The sequence below is a fragment of the Aquarana catesbeiana genome, linkage group LG08, assembly GCF_042186555.1.
Source record: "Aquarana catesbeiana isolate 2022-GZ linkage group LG08, ASM4218655v1, whole genome shotgun sequence".
NCBI classification, from domain to species: Eukaryota; Metazoa; Chordata; class Amphibia; order Anura; family Ranidae; genus Aquarana; species Aquarana catesbeiana.
This window is the reverse complement of record NC_133331.1, coordinates 109,505,713-109,529,224: the sequence shown is the minus strand read 5'-3', so window position 1 is coordinate 109,529,224 and position 23,512 is coordinate 109,505,713. Positions and strand designations below refer to the sequence as shown.

Below are 23,512 nucleotides of genomic sequence, written 5' to 3'. Positions count from 1 at the left end.
ACACTGCAGACCTAAAGCACAGAGGCCATGTAATCTGAAAGCTGGGAAGGAAGACACCCCCTCTAACAGGCTCATATAAAAACCTACAGAGTATGAGTCACCTGCTGCATGCTGGAGGGGGGTGGTCCGTCTCCAGGGAGGCCGTGGTGTTGGCATAGAGTATTATCAGATACTCATGCAGATAGCAAAGAGATCAAAGAGAAACGCTTTGGATAGTGGCAAGTATACACTATAGGGATGTACTTTATTCATTTTTTATGTTAGAGGTTTACAACTACTTTAACTAGGTGCTTACTCAAGCCAGTGAGGAAAAAATACATTTTTATACTGACTTCTAATAGCTAAAGTTTTTTATTTTGGGGGGAGGGGGGTCACACTAATTTGCTCTATTTTTGTGCTATCCACCCCCTTTATATTTTTAGCTTTTGTTTTTTCCTCTAAACTTATTGTGGATCTTGCTAAAAGAAACGTCAGATAAGGCACAAGTCAGGGTTGTAGGGAGCACAAATTTGGAAGCTTGATTTGTAAAGGGGCTGTAATATCAGCAGTCTTTATATGGCAGTTTATGGGAAGAAAGTTGACCACCATTTATATAAAGGCTAAATTAAAGGTGGAGGCTCAGTACCACACTTGGCTTCTTCATTTTATGGAGCCAGCAATATCCTGATTCGACAATATTACTTTTTTGGTACCCATATACTAACTCTCTGGTTGTAACAAAAGATTGTTTTGTCTGTACCAGGAAAGAGGTACGTACAAACTTCTTTATTAAATAGGACGATCATCAGTAGCGATTTCACTTTGAACTGCCCAGGAAGCTTACAATGGGGTAAAACTTCACCCCATTTCCTCTGCTATCTACTTTTTTTTGCACAACACAGACAGGAAGCAAATGGAATGATTCCTCCACCACGCATAGTCTTTTGTTGGCTATATCTACATGATGAAAACTTTAATGTGTTTACTATACAGACTCATACAACATGGATAATCCTGTTCAAGTGGCTCACAATTACCTTTAGTCCAGGTGCACCCAAGGATGCTTTCCTGCCAAGAGCTTTCTCTTTTCTTTAATAAATGTATTATTTATTCACCTGACAGTTGTTTGTAGCAGGACTGTTAGACAATATCCTGAAGTTAAGCAGATGGTTTCCGAATACTGGCCTGTAATAGCGTGATTAAAAAGTTCTCTCATTTCGCATGATTATATTATTGAGCTGTATAAAGGGGACAGATTTGTTTTCAGTACTGTTCTTGATATTAATGACCATCTCTATGTGATCCACTGTCCAGTCACTTAAAAACACAGAAAATGAAAAGTGGTTCTAAAGGCAGAAAGTTTTTTTTACTTTAATGCATTCTATGCATTAAGGTAAAAAAACTTTCTGCAAGCAGCCCCCCCCCCCCCCAAACAAAAATACTTAAGTTAGCCCGAGCTTGATCCAGGAATGTGCACGAGAGCAGAGGCTCTCTCTGCTCTCTCCCTCCCCATTGGCTCAGACACAGCAGAGGGAGCCATTGGCTCCCACTGCTGCAAATCACAGCCAGTAGAGTGAAGTGGAGGATGGGGCTTGGGAGTGAACACACAGAAGTGCCCCCATAGCAAGCGGTTTGCTATGGGGCACTTGGTGAGGAGGGTAGAGCCAGGAATGCCGTTAGGGAACCTGAGAAGAGGAGGATCAGGGCTGTTCTGTGCAAAACCATTCCACAGAGCATATAAGTAGAACAGGTTTGTTATTTTAAAAAAAGTAAAATGTATTCCCTTACAATAATTTTAAAGAAAAGCAAAGTGGTGTTATAAACCATAAAAAATACTGGACATTTCCCTTATAAGGCACTCAATTAATCATTGTAACATTCAGATGTTGGCCATCCATAGGCTTCAGTGTTCCATTATACTTTTGCCAGCCATGTTTCTCTAGGATGACACACTGCTACACACCATTTAAAGTGTATCTAAATCCAAGAACAAAAATATAATAAATTGCATTATTGCATAATTTATTTGGTGGCTGCATTTGTTTTTGTTTTTCAGGCTTCTTCTTTAACTGCACCTGGTGATCCTGCCAATAGCACACTTCCTGTCCTAATGTGACAACACTCTTTCACTGTACAGTATATCTATACGAACAGAACTGCCAACCTAGGTAGGGCTGAAACAACTAATCGATTATGAAATTAATCGATTACTATTTTCATTCGGCCAGTAACATAATGGGGTTAAAAAAACTAAAATGAGCCCTTTATAGTACAAAAAGAGCAAATCGCTACTGTAAATATTACTTTCACAGTTCTACAGTAAAAAAAAATGTACCCCTTACAGTAGTGATTATCTGCTTTTTTTGTACTATAAAGGGCTCATTTTCATTTTTTTAACCCCATTATGTCACTAAACGTAAAAGCAAACTGCATAGGTGTGTACCGAGCCTTATGCTGGCCACAAGGAACAATTTTCAGACAAGAATATTCAGACGAAAAATCTTTGTACATTCACTGAATGAAAGAATGTTGTTTGAATTTTTCACTTGTTTTTAACATTCTGTTTTTAAAATGAATGTAATTTCGGAAAGAAAACCACATACACTGTCTGAAAATTCTTTTGACCAAGAAGTTTTCTATTTCTAAATTTTCCCGTCACTGTGGTTGAAAACGAACGTCGATTTGACCCCACTAACAATTAGAAAATCGAACGAACGTTCTTAAAAAAATTTTTGAAGGAAGAAATTGTTTGTTTTTTAATAAAAAAATTTGATCTCTGAGTCTGATGATATTTACCAGATTCACCCTCTAATAGTATATACAGTATACAGTGGGGCAAAAAAGTATTTAGTCAGCCACCAATTGTGCAAGTTCTCCCACTTAAAAAGATGAGAGAGGCCTGTAATTGTCATCATAGGTATACCTCAACTATGAGAGACAAAATGTGGAAACAAATCCAGACAATCACATTGTCTGATTTTTGAAAGAATTTATTTACAAATTATGGTGGAAAATAAGTATTTGGTCACCTACAAACAAGCAAGATTTCTGGCTCTCACAGACCTGTATCTTCTTATTTAAGAGGCTCCTCTGTCCTCCACTCATTACCTATATTAATGGCACCTGTTTGAACTTGTTATCAGTATAAAAGACACCTGTCCACAACCTCAAACAGTCACACTCCAAACTCCACTATGGTGAAGACCAAAGAGCTGTTGAAGGACACCAGAAACAAAATTGTAGACCTACACCAGGCTGGGAAGACTGAATCTGCAATAGGCAAGCAGCTTGGTGTGAAGAAATCAACTGTGGGAGCAATAATTAGAAAATGGAAGACATACAAGACCACTGATAATCTCCCTCAATCTGGGGATCCACGCAAGATCTCACCCCGTGGGGTCAAAATGATCACAAGAACGGTGAGCAAAAATCCCAGAACCACACGGGGGACCTAGTGAATGACCTGCAGAGAGCTGGGATCAACGTAACAAAGGCTACCATCAGTAACACACTACGCCGCCAGGGACTCAGATCCTGCAGTGCCAGACGTGTCCCCCTGCTTAAGCCAGTACATGTCCGGGCCCGTCTGAGAGAGCATTTGGATGATCCAGAAGAGGATTGGGAGAATGTCATATGGTCAGATGAAACCAAAGTAGAACTGTTTGGTAGAAACACAACTCGTTGTGTTTGGAGGAGAGAGAATGTTGAGTTGCAACCGAAGAACACCATACCTACTGTGAAGCATGGGGGTGGCAACATCATGCTTTGGGGCTGTTTCTCTGCAAAGGGAACAGGACAACTGATCCGTGTACATGAAAGAATGAATGGGGCCATGTATCCTGAGATTTTGAGTGCAAACCTCGTCCCATCAGCAAGAGCATTGAAGATGAAACGTGGCTGGGTCTTTCAGCATGACAATGATCCCAAACACACCGCCCAGGCAACAAAGGAATGGCTTCGTAAGAAGCATTTCAAGGTCCTGGAGTGGCCTCGCCAGTCTTCAGATCTCAACCCCCTTAGAAAACCTTTGGAGGGAGTTGAAAGTCTGTGTTGCCCAGCGACAGCCCTAAAACATCACTGCTCTAGAGGAGATCTGCATGGAGGAATGGGCCAACATACCAGCAACAGTGTGTGACAACCTTGTGAAGACTTACAGAAAACGTTTGACCTCTGTCATTGCCAACAAAGGATATATAACAAAGTATTGAGATGAACTTTTGATATTGACCAAATACTTATTTTGTCTCTCATAGTTGAGGTATACCTATGATGACAATTACAGGCCTCTCTCATCTTTTTAAGTGGGAGAACTTGCACAATTGGTGGCTGACTAAATACTTTTTTGCCCCACTGTATCTCTCCTCTAATAGTATATACAGTATATCTCTCCTCTAATATTATATACAGTATATCTCCTCTAATAGTATATACAGTATATCTCTCCTCTAATAGTATATACAGTATATATCTCTTCTGTCTGTTATTCTCAAAGTGGATTCGATATTTTGCTCACTAACCATATATTTGGTTATTTATATTTACCACTGCATAGTGATATTTGAGAATAAACTGCCTTTTTTTTAAACTTTACATATTAACTAAATTATGCACCACACTTTTTTTTAAGGTTATTAACCAATTAATCGACACAATAATCGGCCAACTAATTGATTATGAAAATAATCGTTAGTTGCAGCCCTAAACCTAGGACAGATTTGGATAACAGAACACCCCCCTTCAGCTCCATAACATAGGAGGGAGGTGTTCTGCATTTCACAGATGGTAACTTGAGCAGGGCTGTTAAGACTGCAGAGTGCACAGGATGGAGGACAGCACTGGACTTCTGGCAGGATCCCACCCCCTTTTTTTTTTACTTAAAGTGTTACTAAACTAAACAACAGTAAATTCAGTCTGTATATGCAGTAAAGCATGCTTGTTATACTCACTGTGGAACCTAAGGGGTTAATCCTCTGCATTGTGTAAAATGGCCTGTCTTCTCTGATCCTCCCCTTTTACTGTCCCCAACCCATCTGCTGATAGTACAGAGCCTTGGAGGCACTCTGCACATGCTCAGTTTGGTGTGTATTGCTAGAGAGTTTTTGTCTGGGCGGGTGCATGTGATCAGCACAGGGCCAATCAGCACTATCCAGACAGAGGGTCAGGGGTTATGCAGCCTCATAGGACAGTTAGAGGAGAATGGAAACTCCTCTTACAAAATTCATCCTGCACACTGATAGAAGTCTCAAGACTTCTATATTAACTACTTCCCACCTGGCCACTGCACATAAACGGCTGGGTGGTCCTTTCCTCGTTCAGGAACGTCCCTCAGAAAGAGTGCTCGCAGCGTGGCCACGAGGCATGCTGTGGGTTGATCCTGTGATTATTCTGATCACAGGATCCAGCTGAGCAGAGATCGGGATATGGGCGCTGTGATTGGCCCTCCCGATCACCTCATGGCTGTGTCCAATCACAGCCATCACAATGTAAACAGAGACGCGTGTCTCTGTGACTGGTCTCCCCGCCGAGCTCAGTGAGAGCTCAGTGCGGGGGGGGGGGGAAGAGGGGGAATCGAAGGATGAATATACACAGAGAGCTGTTACAGATCACCCCACAAAGTACACCAAGCACCACTGATATACCCCTGTCCCTATATACATTTCAGTGTCCCAATAAAAAATCTGTCTGTCGCCCATCGCTGCCAACACCAAATAGACACTGATTTGGTTTATTTTTACCAAAGAAATGTAGCAGCATCATTTTTGGTCAAAATTTATCAAGAGAAATAACTTATTTGCAAAATTTTATAACAGAAACTAAGAAAAATGCATTTTTTTGGAAAATTTTCGGTCTTTTTTTATTTGTAGCGTAAAAAAGAAAAACCCCAGTGGTGATTAAATACCACCAAAAAGAAGCTCTATTTCTGTGAAAAAAATTGATAAAAACTTCATTTGGGTACAGTGATACATGACCGCGCAATTGTCATTCAGAGTGTGACAGCGCTGAAAGCTGAAAATTGGTCTGGGAAGGAAGGGGCAAAAGTGCCCAGTATTGAAGTGGTTAATATAGCAAAAATAATTGCATTTCCATGTTCTGTTTACTGTGGGAGACCAGATATAGTGAATGCAGGCTCCTGGGTTTAGTAACAATTTAAACATTTGTTATCCTGTTTACCCTTTTTCTAATTTAGGCACCCCTGTCAGAAATTATACAGGAGCCTGGCCTTTTACTTATGTTCACCGCTTTCAACAAAATACAGTTCAAGACTGGCTGATTGGAAAGTGAAGGAACGGCAGCAATGAAGTTATCTTTATGATCCCTCCTTTAATCATTAACCTCTATTTGTTAGATCTGCAGCACTGTGCAATACAGTTAAAGCGGAGTTCTGCTTAAAAAACAAAAAAATTAAAAGTCAGCAGCTACAAATACTGCAGCTGCTGACTTTTAATAATCGGACACTTACCTCTCCCAGGGTCCAGCAATGCGGGGGATCGAATCCCCACTCATCTCCCCCTCTGCTCTGCGGCTACGGAATTGTAACTGCAGGCACCCACTGTGCATGCGCCGCACAGCACGCCGTGATTGGCCGCGCAGTCATCTGTGACCTGTGACTTGTCCCAGATGACCGCCTAGAGGGAGGGGGGGAGCTGATCTCCCTTCCTGCGCTGAGGGAAGTGACGTCAAGAGCCCAGGCGCTGAAGAAGACAGACTACGAGGGACCCCCTAGCAACAGGTATTTAGAGGTGAGTAAAAAAAAAAAAAAATTTCCAAATTTTTATTTTTTTATTTTATTTATGTACATTAATGATTTTTTTGGGGGGGTGGAACTCCACTTTAAGAAGGATTGTGCAGTGCATAGTACAGTGGAACCCCTTCCTCTCCCAGTCTGAAAGCTGATGTGCAGCGATTACTACAAGAGGCTTGTACAGATTGAGCTGTTCAAAATACATACTAGCAATTTATAATGATCATGGATGAATTAAATGGGAGTCCTTTACATTGGCGTACACGTACAAGCAACCCTAAGTGTGTTCTCATCCTTTGAATTTCCAACATTAATAAACCTGGGCCACTATGAACCAGTTGCTGCTGAAGTTTGCACTTCCCATTACTGAATAACATTTTGCTTTTTGTCTCCTTGGCACACATCTTGAGAAGAACAGCTGAGGGTTGTTTATGAAATAAGAAGCATGTCCGCCTAATGATGGATTAATAGAAGGTCACTCGCAGGACTGTATACTTTCTTATCCAGCAGGAGCATATACCGATTATGTTGTTTGGACTTGAAGCAATTAAATCCCCAGGAAATTTAATTTTATGTCATTAGAGAACTGGAGACTTTCTAATACATTTTTATTTCACCCCCTTTAATTCGCTTTTTTTAAATTATTATCTACAAGCTAATACCACTCAAAATTAAATGATGTGCTCTGATCAGTAAACCCACGAATATCCTTGGCAGTCCGGACACCCAAGATCTGTGTCAACAGCATGACCAATGGTATCTTCAGTCTGTTTTGTAAATTAAATTAATAAATGTGGAATACAAAAGGAATAATGAGACCACCTTGATATGGCTGTGTTCCGTGACAGAAGTAAGAATTTACGGTGCCAATATTCCACCAATGGAAAGTTGCCAAAAGATGAGGGAGCCAAACCATTCACATTTATCCAAATCTTAAATATGTATTTTGTGAACATTGATCCTTTAAAAAGACACAGCCTAAACCTTTTGTAGCCAACGATAGTGGGGTAAATTAACTAAAGTTGTAAAGACTTCACTTTGCAAAGTGAATGTTCACTGTGCTTAATAAATATTGTGAGCTGTGTTCACTTCAGTCACCCAATCACATGCACGAAAATATCCTGTTTTTTTTTTTGCTTGCACATGATTGGGTATTTCTGGTGAATACAGCTTCACCTTACTTACTAGGCTCAGTTAACATTGACTTTACAAACTTGATTGACTTTAAAAAGTGAAGAACACCTAACACTTTTATAATCAACCCTTGTTTTTATTTAATAAATGAATTCATCCCACTACAAGGTACAAACATTTTTAAAATTTTAGTGTAGGAAAGTCTGGTGGCCATTGAAGCTATTTGAGAACTAGTTTGAGGGCAGCAGAAACATACAGATGTTATAAAGAATATAGTTAACTCAAAGCTTCATCTCACACCTTTTGCATCTGAATGATACAATTTAATCTATTAAATAAGATTGTATTGTTACACCACATCCCTGAAGCAAGGGAACAAAAGGGATGAACTGACTGAGCTGGTAAGCATTGTCTGCTAGTGTATGCTGAGGTTTTCGAGATTAAGAAAGCAGTAAGTACATGCTTATAATTGCAAACAAGAAGGTCAAGCTCAGAGATGATTGGGCTATGTGTGTTACATTTGTATACTTTAGTACTGTGGATAAATGCTTCATTTTTAATTTATTATGAAATAACTAAATAGTTAGATGGCAGCTTATTATATTGAGATTACCTTAACCAACCATCTTGTTTTAGGAATATTACTGCAGATGTCATCATCATTACAATGTTCATATCAGCTTTCGGCATAAAAAAACTGGATAAATACCTGTTCCTTTGAAGGCGCAAGGAGTTCTTCGATCATCATACTGTCCCGAGCGAAGGAGCTTCTGTTCAGTGTGTAGGACCTATCCGAACTGAAGGAGCGGAGGCTGTTGTTGCATTTACAATATACCACAGTACACGCAGATGACAATGAAATGGATGAAAAAAAACAAAACACAAAGGAAGAATGAATGCAGCTTCCAGGGCAACATGGAATATGATAAAAATGAATTTGATCACTGACACACAGAAATGGTGAGCTCAGAAAAATGCAAGTAGGAAAGAGCTTAAATCATTTTTATTTTGGTATTATAAATGTGAGAGATAATCATTATCTTTTGGTAAGCCTTACAAAGGAAAACATAGATATAGCTGTATTCAAGCTCATGTCATCCAACTTTATAGTGTAGTTTGATTTCAGATTGAACCCTGGAAGGTACATGAAAGGCAAAACTCAAACCAAAACCTATAACTAAAACACAAACCAAATCCAGTTCAAACCAAACATTCACTAAGACACCCTTGCTCCGGTCAAAAAGACTACATGCAGTTCAAAGTTAATTAATCAGAGCAGTAGCAAAATAATGGCATTAAGACGGTTTGAACACATGAAGTTAACAGCACAAATAAATTGTTTATTACAGCTAACTAACAATGATCTATATGAAGATTTCAGTGACAAATGGAAGCCAGTCAGAATTAAGCATTCTGCCTGGTTAGTGCAAGGCCATCATATGTTGAGCATTGGCCGGAATTTTTAAAGACAACAGGCAATAAGAATGAAAGCCCCAAATGAATCTTGCATCTAGACAAACGCCATGAGTGAAGAGAGAAGGTCTGCTTATGGTTTTACTGGGAGGGTGTGGGTTGGACACATGGATACTGAGCCTGAGGGTGGGGGGATGTGATCCTTTAATGGAGGGCCTAGGAAACTGTAACAATATATGTTATTCTTCAATGTGTTTTTTTATCTCAGTATACTTTATGCAAGCACACTCTCTTCTACACAAATTTGATGAGTCAGCCTGTCCAACAGCAGTTTTTTTGGGTTTAGCTTGACAAAGCATTGAGAAGCAATGCAACACGCTTATATTATATGCCTTTTCAAATTATTTCAAGTCTTTAGACACGCATTCTCCGGTTGTATCAATTTATAAATCCACACTATGGAGGTAACCATTGAGTAAGCTTAACTTGGGGAAGAACTTGAAGCCCAATCAAGCCTTCAGTTTATATCAGCTACAGTACCTTGAAATTTTCCACATTTTGTCATGTTACAACCAAAAACGTAAATGTATTTTATTGGGATTTTATGTGATAGACCAGCACAAAGTGGCACATAATTGTGAGGTGGAATGAAAATGATAAATGGTTTTCAACATTTTTTACAAACAAATGTGAAAAGTGTGGCGTGCATTTTTATTAAGCCCCCCTGGGTCAATACTTTGTAGAACCACCTTTCGTTGTAATTACAGCTGCAAGTCTTTTTGGGGATGTCTCTACCAGCTTTGCACATCTAGAGAGTGATATTTTTGCTCATTCTTCTTTGCAAAATAGCTCAAGCTCTGTCAGATTGGATGGAGAGCGTCTGTGAACCGTAACTTTCAAGTCTTGCCACAGATTCTGAACTGGATTTAGGTCTGGACTTTGACTGGGCCATTCTAACACATGAATATGCTTTGATCTAAATCATTCCATTGTAGCTCTGGCTGTATGTGTAGTGTCGTTGTCCTGCTGGAAAGTGAACCTCCTCCCCAGTCTTAAGTCTTTTGCAGACTAACAGGTTTTCTTCTAAGACTGCCCTGTATTTGGCTCCATCCATCTTCCCATAAACTCTGACCAGCTTCCTTGTCCCTGCTAAAGAAAAGTATCCCCACAACATGATGCTGCCACCACCATGTTTCAAGGTGGGGATGGTGTGTTCAGGGTGATGTGCAGTTTTAGTTTTTTGCCACACATAGCGTTTTGCTTTTAGGCCAAAGAGTTTAATCTTGGTCTCATCTGACCAGAGCACCTTCTTCCATGTGTTTGCTGTGTCCCCCACAAGACTTCTGACAAACTGCATATGGGACATTTTATGGCTTTCTTTCAACAATGGCTTTTTTCTTGCCACTCTTTCATAAAGGCCAGATATGCATGACTAATAGTTGTCCTGTGGACAGATTCTTCCACCTAAGCTGTGGATCTCTGCAGCTCCTCCAGAGTAACCATGGGCCTCTTGGCTGCTTCTATGAGTAATGCTCTCCTTGCCCGGCCTGTAAGTTTAGGTGGACGGCCATGTCTTGGGAGGTTTGCAGTTGTGTCATATTCTTTCCATTTCCAGATGGTGGCTTGAACAGGGCTCCGTGAGAGGTTAAAAGCTTGGGATATTTTTTTTATAACCTACTCCTGCTTTAAACTTCTCCACAACTTGACCTGTCTGGTGTCTTCCTTGGCCTTCATGATGCGGTTTCTTCACAAAGGTTCTTTAACAAAACTTTGAGGGCTTCACAGAACAGCTATATTTATAGGTGGACTAAATTTACTAATTAGGTGACTTCTGAAGGCACTTTGTTCCACTAGATTTTAGTTAGGGGTATTAGAGTAAAGGGGCTGAATACAAATGCACGCCACACTTTTCACATATTTATTTTTAAAATATCTTGAAAATCATTTATAATTTTTCTTCTATTTAATAAATATGTGCCACTTTGTTTTGGTCTATCACATAAAATCCAATTAAAATACATTTACATTTTTGGTTGTAACATAACAAAATGTGGAACATTTCAAGGGGTATGAATACTTTTTCAAGGTACTGCAAATACATTCCAGGTGCATCATAACAAAGGGTCTTCAATGTCTTACAACTTGTTTTCTTTCTAAAACAACCTTATCAGAGTAGAATGGTCTGTGTCCTGCCAGCATGCTACAAAGTGGGACCCTTGCTCCCTGTGAATAATAAATCATTTCTGTGCAGAAATCTAACACATTGCCCGTCAAAGCCAGAGCTCCCGATTCAGCAGGGACCAAGGGCTTTTAGAGATATAGGTCTGACTCAGGAGGCAGTGTTTAAGACCTCTGAAGAGAGACTATTGCTTACACACAAAGAGAAAAGGTCACCCTTTACAGCTGCTGGCAGAAAACAGGCCTTTCTACTCAGGCTATAGTTGCTTGAGAAATAAAGTAAACTGACATTGAATGCCTTTTGTTTTGATGCACCTAGGATGTATTTAGCTGATTTAAACTGGAGCTTCAATTGGGCTTTAAAGTCCCAATATAATGTGAGCAGAGTTTTTCAGGTGCTATATCCTCATAGTTTCTAGTCTCTTTACCATCTCTAAGAAACAGTTCCTGGTAAGAATTTGCTTGGGGTCACATGAATATTGGATCCACACAAAATACCTGTCTGGTGCATAGGTGATGGTTAACTAACAGCTGATAATACCAGTGTTTGGTTTCTGGGGCAAACAGAAAAGGCTGCCTTAACCCACTTGTGCCGAATTGTTCAATTCATTCATTGAAACATAAAAAGCATATCAAGACAATTTTTTGATGATGAAAATGGAGAAAATAAATATCACACCACAGCACAATATGAATGAAAATGAGCAAACGTTAAAAAAGCAACATGTTGAATGAATTACATGCTTTCTTACCTGACTTTAGGACTAGTTTAAAGTAATTTATTATGACCAAGGAAAAAAAAAGTAAGAATAAAAAAAAAAATCAGACGCAGTAAATGTAAACGTAGAAATGATCAAACTGTTCAATTATATCTACATGTTATACACAAGTTAAGTTGCATTTGTTTGTAAACGTATATACCATTTTTAAATTTTGTTGAGGAAAATTTTCCACAATCTAAGCATATAACATGTAGATTTGATAAGCAAAAGAACACCAAAATAGAAGATAAAATATGAATACGCATATTTGGAAATGATTAGGTATGTACTGCCCAACTGATTAAGCTCTTTACAGATCTAGGGTTATAAGCTTTAAAAAAGATATTTGAAAGTATATATTAAAAAAATTTCAGATCTATAAACTGTAGAACCCATGACATATTCAACTAAGGCTTCCAATTCAAAAGAATATTATTTTATATTATATACATACAGTATATACACACAGCAAGATTATCACCTCCCAATTCTGATGCTTTTGGCAGAAGTGGGGAATGATCAAGCTATATGAGTACTTCAGGCAGACCACAGCAGATACCTTTGGTTGGCACAGTTTGGAAGATAGATTAGTACACCTACTGTAAAATAATGGAGCCATTTGTATGTGCTAAGCAAATAAGGCACGTAAAGTCTTCCAAATTCATTCTACATGTATATCTGAGAATCAATAAAATGAAGTTAAATCATACAAATACATGGGATCACTGTTTGATGTCCTATGGCCAATTAAAACAACTTTAGTTAAAAAATTAAATAAAATACAAAACTGCTGCAGAATTCACTTTGAAATTTAAAGTAAACGTGTATTAACATATGACTAAATAGCCAAATGAATAAAGCTGGTGTACAACAGGTAAGCTACCTGCTCCAACCTTCACACTGCTGCCGCTGATTCCTTATTATGAGGCACATGTGACAATGTCAACTGGTTGCCACAAAGCAGTTCTCAATGTCTGAGCAGCCAGTCACATTTGAAGGTGTGCTTAGCCCCTAGAACACGTTTTTGCACTTTAGGTTGGCTACCGAACCAACAGCTTTGTTGTTTTGGCTGGTCTCACAGTAATACCGGTTCATATTGTTTTTTTAGTTCTTAATACATTTAAACAGCAGGTGGGAGAACCAAAAGGCAATGGAATTAGCAATAGATTGCTGTTATTGACTTGGAACTGATCTGTTTTTACCATAGGTGTGTTCTTTACCAGTTAGCATAAGATACGTTTACACAAAATGGCCACTTTTTAAAACTGCGGGGGGCTGTAACTCTAAAAAGTTTTATTAGATGAAATTTGCCGGACAGAAAACAAACTGCACCATAATCCAAAATACAGACATTAATCTCTGCAAACACACTGCCTTGTTTGTTTCAGGCTTTGAATAAGCTTCACAGAGAATGTGAGGCTGTGTGAGCGTTCGCAAAACTCCAGAGAGTACAGACAGCAATATCTCAGCCCACAGAGTCTTAACAGGCCTGAATTCCACATGTAAAGTGTAATATCCTGATAAATTGATGGGCGTTGGGCTCCTCCAGAGCCATGCAAAATCATGAGCTATATTATCCTGTAAGGCTCTATCCTTCTGCCTGCCAAACTAGTTGGTACGGATCTAGGTTTCTATAGTAAAAACTAAACACACAGAAAATGAACACTAAAATGGAAAAATTAGTAAATGTGCTTTTATTATAGAATGTCTGTTTTACATATGTATCTTTTGTGCATATTCTATGTATGCATGGGGTGCTTTGCTACTTATCAGAACCATTGGGGGCTGGAGCCTTACAATTCTGAAGTACTGACAGAAAAGGCAAATTTGTCATCACAAAAATAACAGTAAAAATGCTTGAGTGCCGGAGGTTTCATATGGTCTTTATGGAAAAATAAATGCAAGCCAACCTTTCATAAACTGTGATCAAGTGTAGGCAGTTGTCTAACTCAGTACAGAGAATGCAGCATCCATTTATGCAGATCTAGTCATCGAGAACTTTTATGTATGGGTGAAGGCTTGTAGGATCAACCTACACAGGTTATTTTCAGTTGCATGACTAAAACTGCAAGCATTCAGTCTCTGAACTTTAAAGGGCTGCTCCACCCCAAATGATATTTAGTTTTTGATTAAATGTCTGTACTTAAATGAAGTTATTTGCCAATAAGGGACTCTAAACTGGACGGGGTAGATGTGGCTGATTCTTCAAGCCAGAAAGTCAAGGTCTCCATAGCACAGTGAAAGTAATCTCAAAGCTGACACAGAGGATGCTTTTCAGGATCATAGAGGTAACAGCAGACCTTGTGGTGCCTAGACTTAAGTAGCACTTTCAGATGATGACAAAAAAGGTTCAACAAAGTATTTTCAGGTATGTTTCCACTTTAAAATATAAGTGGAACTAGCATCAGATATAGTATTTCATGTTAAGGCCATGCAGGCTAAGTAATGTTTAAAGTGTTACTAAACCCACAGCAGTAAAATCAGTCTGTATATGCAGTAAAGCATGCTTGGTGTACTCACTGTGGAACCTAAGGGGTTAATCCTGCACATTGTGTAAAAAGGCTGCTTGATTCTGGTTTCTCTGATGATCCTACCCTCCTTCCATTGTTCCCTAATCATTTCCTAATAACACATAGTCTATGGAGTCACTCTGCATATGCTCAGTTTGGTGTGTGCTGCTAGAGAGGTTTTATTTTGGCTGTGTTCACACATCAAGCACAAATAAGTTCCCTGCTGCACCCTGTCACCTTGTAGCATTCTAAGTTAAAATGTTTCAGCCTGATTCCTGGGGAAAAGGAGACTGAGGAAATGCTTCCTCCTGCCTGCAGAAGACTGATGACAACATTTCAGCCCAGGCAAAGTCACTTGCCTTGAGTTCAGACATGGCTTTTTAATGGTAAAAAGGGAGAGGTTATTTAAAAATTATACTGTTGCTGCTAGTAAATTGACAGATTGACCATGATTTATCCACACAGACTTGAAAGTGACTACAAGGTCCAATTTATGTTAAAAATTGATTTTAGACATGCAGACAATGAATAGTCACAGAAAGCACCACAATGCTGGAATGAGCTTAAAGTACTTTTGTTAAAGTGGTTGTAAACTCTTTACAACCACTTTTTGCTACAGGTAAGCCTATAATTAGGGCCCTTTCACACTGAAGCGGTTTGCAGGCGCTATTGCGCTAATAATAGCGCCTGAAAACCGACCCGAAACAGCCGCTGCTGTCTCTCCAGTGTGAAAGCCCATCAAGCGCCTTACCGCTGATGCCGCCCCCGCCCCAGTATGAAAGGGCCCCTAGGCTTACCTGTAGCTACACTGGATAGGAGATACGGTTTAGGAGATATCCCCTGTATTTGCATGTGCCGACATCATTGGCACATGTGCACTAAAGCAATGGCAGTACGAGCCGTTGGTTCAGTTGGACTGTGCCGCTACCGGCAGCATGAGCGGGAGTGACTTCATTGCACCTCCGGCAAATCACAGCGCTAGAGCCGTGATACCCGGAAGTAGCTTCGGGGAGAAATGTCGCCGGGCCGGTGCTGTGTACGGGCACCGTAGCGGGGGCTTCGATCTCAGGTAAGTAATTCATAATGAGCTAGTATGCTATGCATACTAGCTCATTATGCCTTTGTCTTGCAGGGGTTTTTTTTGTTTCTTTTTCTAGGGTTTACAACCACTTTAATGGTGAAGCTGTAACTGCAGATCACATGACTACTTCAATCCATACTGAAGTCATTTTGAAGCTAAGAGATTAGGGCTCATGTTTGTGATGCTCATTAACGGATCCCTGCCTTAATTTTCAGGAACATAATGGTGCATTCTTAAGTAAATGATAAATAGGATTACACTAGGATTGTGGGATTACGCTAATAACATGGCATCACTGAAGATGTTTCAATTGCTCATCTTCAAAATGTAAAGATTTTCACAGGCAAGAGGAGAGTGTGCGCAAAAAGCGATGACTCATTTTTCAATGTGTCGGGGTGGGGCGAGTGCGAAAATACCATCCCTTCTATAGAGGCACCATCCCATAAATATACTGTATGCAAATGTGTTCCTAAAAAGGTATATAGAACTGAATGGGACTTTAATTGTGCCTCTAAGAAGTATAAATAGATGAAAAGCAATTAATGAGAAAATACATTATTTTATTTTATTCAGTATAAAAACTTTTATACTAAATAAAATAAAATATTGTATTTTCTCATTACTAATTTTGCAAGTACCAGGCCATTAAAACATCTTACAACTGCTCACAGTCCACCATCTGTCTTTGCCAATCCCTCCATTAGCTTCCACACACGCAACAAATAAAATTCAAAATACTATCATCATACAAAGCCATCCATAACTCTGATTCAAGCTAAATCGCCAACCTAGTCTCAAAATATCACCAATATCATCACTTCTGTTCTTCCAAAGGCCTCTTGCTTTGTAGCCCCCTCTTTACCTCTAAAACTTCATCAGAGCCTTTCTCATCTTCTGGAACTTCCTACCCCAATCCATCTGGTCATTTCTACGGGCCGCCTTTAGACAATCCCTGAAAACTCATCTCTTTAAGGAAGGCTATCCTGCCTCCACCTAAAAGCTAATTAGTAAATAGAGTCCACCTGTGTGTAATTTAATCTCCCTATAAATATAGCTGTTCTGTGAAGCCCTCAGAGTTTGTTAGAGAACCTTAGTGCAGTGTTTCCTCAACTCCAGTCCTCAAGGCGCCCCCAACAGGTCATGTTTTCAGGATTTCCCTCAGATGAAACAGCTGTGGTAAATAAAGTGAAACTGATCAAATTACCTGTGCAAAATAATGGAAAGGCTGATAAAATGACCTGTTGGGGCGCCTTGAGGACTGGAGTTGAGAAACACTGCCTTAGTGAACAATCAGCATCATGAAGGCCAAAGAACACACCAGATAGGCCAGGGATAAAGCTGTGGAGAAGTTTTAAGCAGGGTTAGAAAAATAAAAAAATATCCTAAGCTTTGAGCATCTTACGGAGCACTGTTCAATCCAACATTCGAAAATTCGAAAGAGAATGACACAACTGCAAACCTACCAAAACATGGCCATCCACCTAAACTGACAGGCCAAGCAAGGAGAGCATTAATCATAGACGCAGCCAAGAGGCCCATGGTGACTCTGGAGGAGCTGCAGAGATCCACAGCTCAGGTGGGAGAATCTGTCCACAGGACAACTATTAGTTAGACAAACCTGGCCTTTATGGAAGTAGAAAGCCATTGTTGAAAGAAAGCCATAAAAAGTCCAGTTTGCAGTTTGCGAGAAGCCATGTTGGGGGACAAACCAAACATATGGACGAAGGTGCTCTGGTCAGATGAGACCAAAATGTAACTTTTTGGCCTAAAAGCAAAACGCTATGTGTGGCAGAAAACTAACACTACACATCACCCTGAACACACCTCACTGTGAAACATGGTGGTGGCAGCAGCATCATGTTGTGGGGATGCATTTCTTCAGCAGAGACAGGGAAGCTGGGCAGAGTTCATGGAAAGATGGATGGAGCCAAATACAGGGCAATCTTAGACCCCTTTCACACTGGGGCAGTTTGCAGGCGCTATTGTGCTAAAAATAGCGCCTGCAAACCGACCCAAAACAGCCACTGCTTTGTCTCCAATGTGAAAGCCCCGAGGGCTTTCACACTGGAGCGGTGCACTAGCAGGACGGGAAAAAAAGTCCTGCTAGCAGCATCTACACCGTATACACCGCTCCTTCACCACTCCTGCCCATTGAAATCAATGGGGCAGCGCGGCTATACTACCGGCAAAGCGCCTCTGCAGAGGCACTTTGCGGTGGGTTTTAACCCTTTCTTGGCCGCTAGTGGGGGTAAAACCGCCCCGCTAGCGGCCGAATGCCGCCGCTAAAACGATGGTAAAGCACCGCTAATAATTGTGGCACTTTACCGCCGACGCTCCTCCCGCCCCAGTGTGAAAGGGGCCTTAGAAAAAAACCTGTTAGAGCCTGCAAAAGACTTGAGACTGGGGCGGAGTTTCACCTTCCAGCAGGAGAATGACCCTAAACATACAGCCAGAGCTGCAATGGAATGGTTAGGATCATGTGTTAGAATGGCCCAGTCAACGTCCAGACCTAAATCCAATTGGGAGTCTGTAGCAAGGCTTGAAAATTGCTGTTCACGGACACTCTCCATCCAATCTGAAAGAGCTCAAGCTATTTTTTGCAAAGGCGAATGGGCAAAAATGTCACTCTCTCAATGTGCAAAGCTGGTAGAGACATACCCAAAAAAACTTGCAGCTGTAATTGCAGCGAAATATGGTTCTACAAAGTAGTGACTCAGGGGGGCTGAATACAAATACACGCCACACTTTTCACATATTTATTTGTAGAAAAAATTGAAAACCATTTATCATTTTCCTTCTACTTCACAATTATGTGCCACTTTGTGTTGGTCTATCACATACATTTACGTTTTTGGTTGTAACATGACAAAATGTGGAAAATTTTAAGGGGTATGAATACTTTTTCAAGTCACTGTATGTGTCAGTAGAGCAGTGGACAGTGTCAGTAGGGCAGAGATTCGTGTCAGTAGGGCAGTGGACATTGTCAGTAGTTTTTATTTGTATTATTTTATTTTTTATTATTTTCTACAATTTTATTTTTTTTGTATTATTTTATTTTTTATTTTTATAGGAGCCCTGTTAGGGGGCTTTGGTGAAATATTAGGGGTCTATCAGGGGGAATCTGCGCCACACGGGGTGATTAGGGTGTGCCCAATTACACCTGACACACCCTGTGCGCACGCCTATGATGCAATGAATATGCACTGCAAGCAAACCGCCATGAGTTAAAAAGCATATAAATTGTCCATGCATGAGTGTGTGAGAACACACATATTTGCAAGTACATACTGTACTGTAGATGTGTTTGCACCCTTACAATGGTTAAACATAAAAAAAATGCAGGTACAGAACCCCTTTAATGCACTGTTGCACTGGGAAGCTGCTGACATCTAGTACAGTAATGGTGCAGTATATACACTATATGTTCAAAAGTATTGGAAGGAACTTGACTGGTCTGCACAGAGTCTTAATCTCAACCGGATAGAACACCTTTGGGATGAAATAGAGCAGAGAGTGTGAGCCAGGCCTTCTCAGTGCATGACCTCACAAATGAGGAAGAATGGTCAAACATTCCCATAGACACACTCCTAAACCATGTGGACAGCCTTCCCAGAAGAGTTGAAGCCGTTATAGCTGCAAAGGGTGGGCCAACACAATACTGAACCCTACGGACTAAGACTGGGATGCCATTAAAGTTCATGTCCGTGTAAGGCCGTCCCAATACTTTTGACAATATAGTATACCTCTTGCACATGATCATGTGGCATCATATGACCAAACTCAGGGGTTGCATTACATTGCATACAAGTAGCAACTTTGTGCAGTCATCAGCTGTTTGCCTATGAAGCTCTGCATTGGAGAATCTTCTGCAATAATATCTCTGCTTACAACACACTGCATGATTTAAACGTTTACTACTCTACTATATTACTATGTACTTTGATACTATGAGGCTGTTAAGACAAGACTATCCGTGTTTGAACATCTTTGCCTTTTCTCTAGTCATTATTTCAGAAACTCAGCTCTTTGAACCAAAATCACCTTATGCCTTTTTGAAAGCTGTATTTTCTTGAAAACCAAATTAAATAAACTATAAAAAAAACTTTTACTAACGCTAATAAAAGCTTTTACTACTTCAATATGGTAGGGCAGTAAATTGGTAAAGGTACAGTAAATGGGAGAGCTGGGCAGTATTTGAATCTGGGTCCAATACTGTTTTAGCTACACCATTGCCTGCAAGCATCTGTATCTTATTATTAATATTTTATATGGGTTTATATAGCAAAAGTAGCCAGGGCTATTCAAGTGGCCATACTATAAACACATCTTACCGCCTGAATAATATGAATATAATTCACTACACTGCAGCAGATGCTAGCATTTTGGACTTAATTGTGATAACATAATATAAAGGACACAGTTTCTAATCACAGTTTAGTTTCCTCCATTCAGAAATACAATCTAATTCATTATTATTGTATGTGTGCTTACCACTGAAAACTAATACAAAAACTCCAATACACCAACTACAATTACACTTTTTAAAATAAATATAAATAGACACGATAGATGCCCAGATCAAACAGAAAAGGTCCGTTTTGCACAGCTATACTTATATTTTCATTGCTTATGAATTTAGAGTCTTGCATGAACGGAAAATGAAGAAAAGATGGTAAAATGTATTACAATGGTAAAATATGGATTATGACATATATAGACAAAAGAGACCTACCTGGCTGATCTGGCTCCTATACTGAAGCCCATATACCCTTCTTGAGGTAAAGAATCATCCCCCAGTTCTTTCAGATCTTGTGGTCCAAGGTACTTGTCCGTGTCGCCTGTCATTGCATCCTCACCTGACAAAAATAAAGAACCGTCTGTTTATTCAAATGATGATGTGAGGAATTCCTCTCAGTGAAGTTGCTGACAACACGTCAATGACATACCAGCCCCAGGCCTTTTTCCATGCAGTGATAACAATATGTACACCAAGCACCCGAGCACAGATATCAATAAGCTTTTATCTGTTAGTATATTACAGAAAAGTGTTAGAAGAAACCTCTTTCTATTTTCTAGTTTTCTTTTGTATGTCTTTATAAAACATGCTATAAACCACTGTAGGCCTGTTTATGTTTCTTTGATGCTGTCTGTCCTAACAAAGGGTTAAACATATAGAAATTGGCCTCCTGCATTATATGTTAATGAGAGATAGCTCAGTGAATCCCCAGGCAGAACCACTCAAACTCTCCAGAAATGCTTACAATCAACCATTACACCTTCTCTTCACAGACATAAAAGGAGAGAAATATATGTATGTTTTAATTATTTTATGGTATGCTCTGTAATCACTATAACACCTAAGAAGCGTATAGTGAGGTTTTCTCAAATTTGACTGCAAATGCTGAAATTTGCTTTAAAATGGAAAAAAGTGCTTATCTGGCAATTTGAACCCGAGCCTGCTTCTGATGAGCTATTGCTGTTAGTGGTATATGAATGTATACATTAATTTCATGGCATTCATGAGCACACCACCGGAAAAGACTTTGGGTTGATTTACTAAAACTGGAGAGTGCAAAATCTGGTGGAGCTCTGCATGGTAGCCAAGCAGCTCTTAAAGCGGGGTTCCACCCAAATTTTGAACAATATCTGTATGTATTCTCTTCCTTGCCTAGATGCTGACATGCCGTTTAAAAAAATTTAAATCGCCGTAATTACCTTTTATTTTTCTATTCTTCTTTGCACTTCCTGGTTCTCCTGCCGTGGGAGTAGGCGTGTTTCTAGTCTCTCCCAGACTCCGCACAGAATCCTGGGAGCTAGTCTCAGGCTTCCCAGGATGCCACTGAGCATGTGCGGGAATGAGCAGTGAATGCTGGGAGCACAGCATTCACCACATCCAGGAAATAAATGCTTGTGGGCTTTAAATGCCCACAATGAAGATGGAAACTGCCTGCAGTGAATAATATAAGTTATTCTTTCCGACGAAATCTGACACAGGCGGACATATTACACACAATATGTGAGTATGTAATGTTGAGAAGAAAAGTTTGTGAATGAACTAAAAAAAAAAAACGATAGATAGGTGGACCCCCGCTTTAACTTCAGCTTGTTCAATTAAAAAAAGACCTTGAAGCTGATTTTTAATGCAGAGCTGCACCAGATTTTGGACTCTCCAGTTTTAATAAATCAAGCCCTATGAGACTACATCCAAGATCAATGCATGTGTCCACAGATTACCCACAGAGAAGTCCAGAGAAATGGGCAAATTTTAAATGACTATTCGTCTCCAAATAGATCATTCATACAAAAGCTTATTTAAGGATGACAATCGACAGAATAATCTTTCAGTAATTTTGGAATGTTTCAGCCATTTTATGTCAGATAAACCATCTTTAAGCATGTCAATTTTTGCATCTCTGGTTGAACGATGGTATAGTTACACATGTACATTTCCTGTACCTGGAAGCATCATTTCGATATTACCTGACATCGTTGCATATGAGTTCTGCAAAAGAACAAGCTTTCTAGTTGATAAGATTGTTACTGTTTGTGGAAAATTCTCTTGTACAAAAGATTTCCCCAATCTGGCTAGAACTGCCTTATACCTATGGCTAGTGAAAGCAATATCGACTGAGTACCTCAACTGTCCATTTGGGTTTACTTACACCAGCCTGATTTCCATGCATTCTGCAGTGATTGCAAGAAAAGTGGCTCTTCCTGCTACTTGCCACATTGGGAAAATGTCACACATGCTACATTTCCATTTGTTGTCAGAACGCCCAATGCGTGTTACTGCAGCCTGCATTGCTGTGCACTTTACAGTGTGAACATTTTTGGCTTAGGTTCCCCCATTGAGGGTTAGCCAGTTGGTCAGGTACACTTTTGAATATATAAGCTAAGAGATCATACTTCCCTATGAACTGACTTTTACCTTACTATCAGATGCTAGATAAATACATGTGCTGAACATTGTCTCATGATCTCCTTAGACAAAACATATTCCAAAAAATAAAAGTGTATCAAAGCTGCTACCAATAACAGATGAGGGAAATCTCGAAGCTTCCAAATTCTTTCAGCTGAAAATCACAATAAACAAGTTTGCGCTATTCAATATGGAAGCAAGGGATCTGAGGGCAGCAAAAGAAGTGTGACCATAGGTCAAACATGCAGGATGCAGCCCTTCAGATAACCATTTTTGCATTTCATAGATACCCCTGATTCAAATTATGATAGCAGTTGTTCAGGCTGAGTTGTTTGTAACACCTGCAACCAACTGTTCCAGAATGAAGGGTTTTTTCCCCAATGCTCACTAATGTTCCTCAAACATAATCCCTTGTCAGGAATATCTGCACCCCACATATACATGTGCCCTCAGAAGATGCACACTTGTATTTTTGTATTGGAATCCGGAGTCATTCTACACTCGTAAAGCTAAGAAATGTTTAGTGCACTGAAGAGAGTTCCATATAGCTAGAAGTTCAGCTCCTTCATGTATACATGTTTATTTCAATGGAGAGGGGGGTAGCTACGACAAAAAGCTAGCAGCACCAGCATATTGAGGGGGACCAAAACGCCTTTTTCCAACTTTTCTGATTGCTTGTCCTTATGACATTGGAGTCTGCAACCACCCAGACACAATATTGTCATTTCACTTTGCTCTAGTTTTTACACATGAGGTCCAATATGTCATCTGTTATTTGAACAAGAAACAAAGAGA

General features: G+C 39.8%; 1 protein-coding gene across 33 annotated transcripts in view; it reads right to left on the bottom strand.

The window, feature by feature from the left end:
- The window catches only part of ANK3 (ankyrin 3), a 902,861-nt gene that overhangs the window by 102,685 nt on the left and 776,664 nt on the right, over positions 1 to 23,512 (bottom strand). For 27 of the 33 annotated variants that reach the window (XM_073596276.1, XM_073596279.1, XM_073596287.1 and 24 more), the window contains 2 exons: positions 20,531 to 20,654; positions 8,565 to 8,667 (listed from right to left, as the gene is read on the bottom strand). In XM_073596276.1, coding sequence (XP_073452377.1) covers positions 8,565 to 8,667; positions 20,531 to 20,654 — 227 coding nt within the window. The remainder of the gene's footprint in view (positions 1 to 8,564; positions 8,668 to 20,530; positions 20,655 to 23,512) is intronic. The other 6 variants (XM_073596273.1, XM_073596282.1, XM_073596288.1 and 3 more) reach the window with 1 other exon arrangement.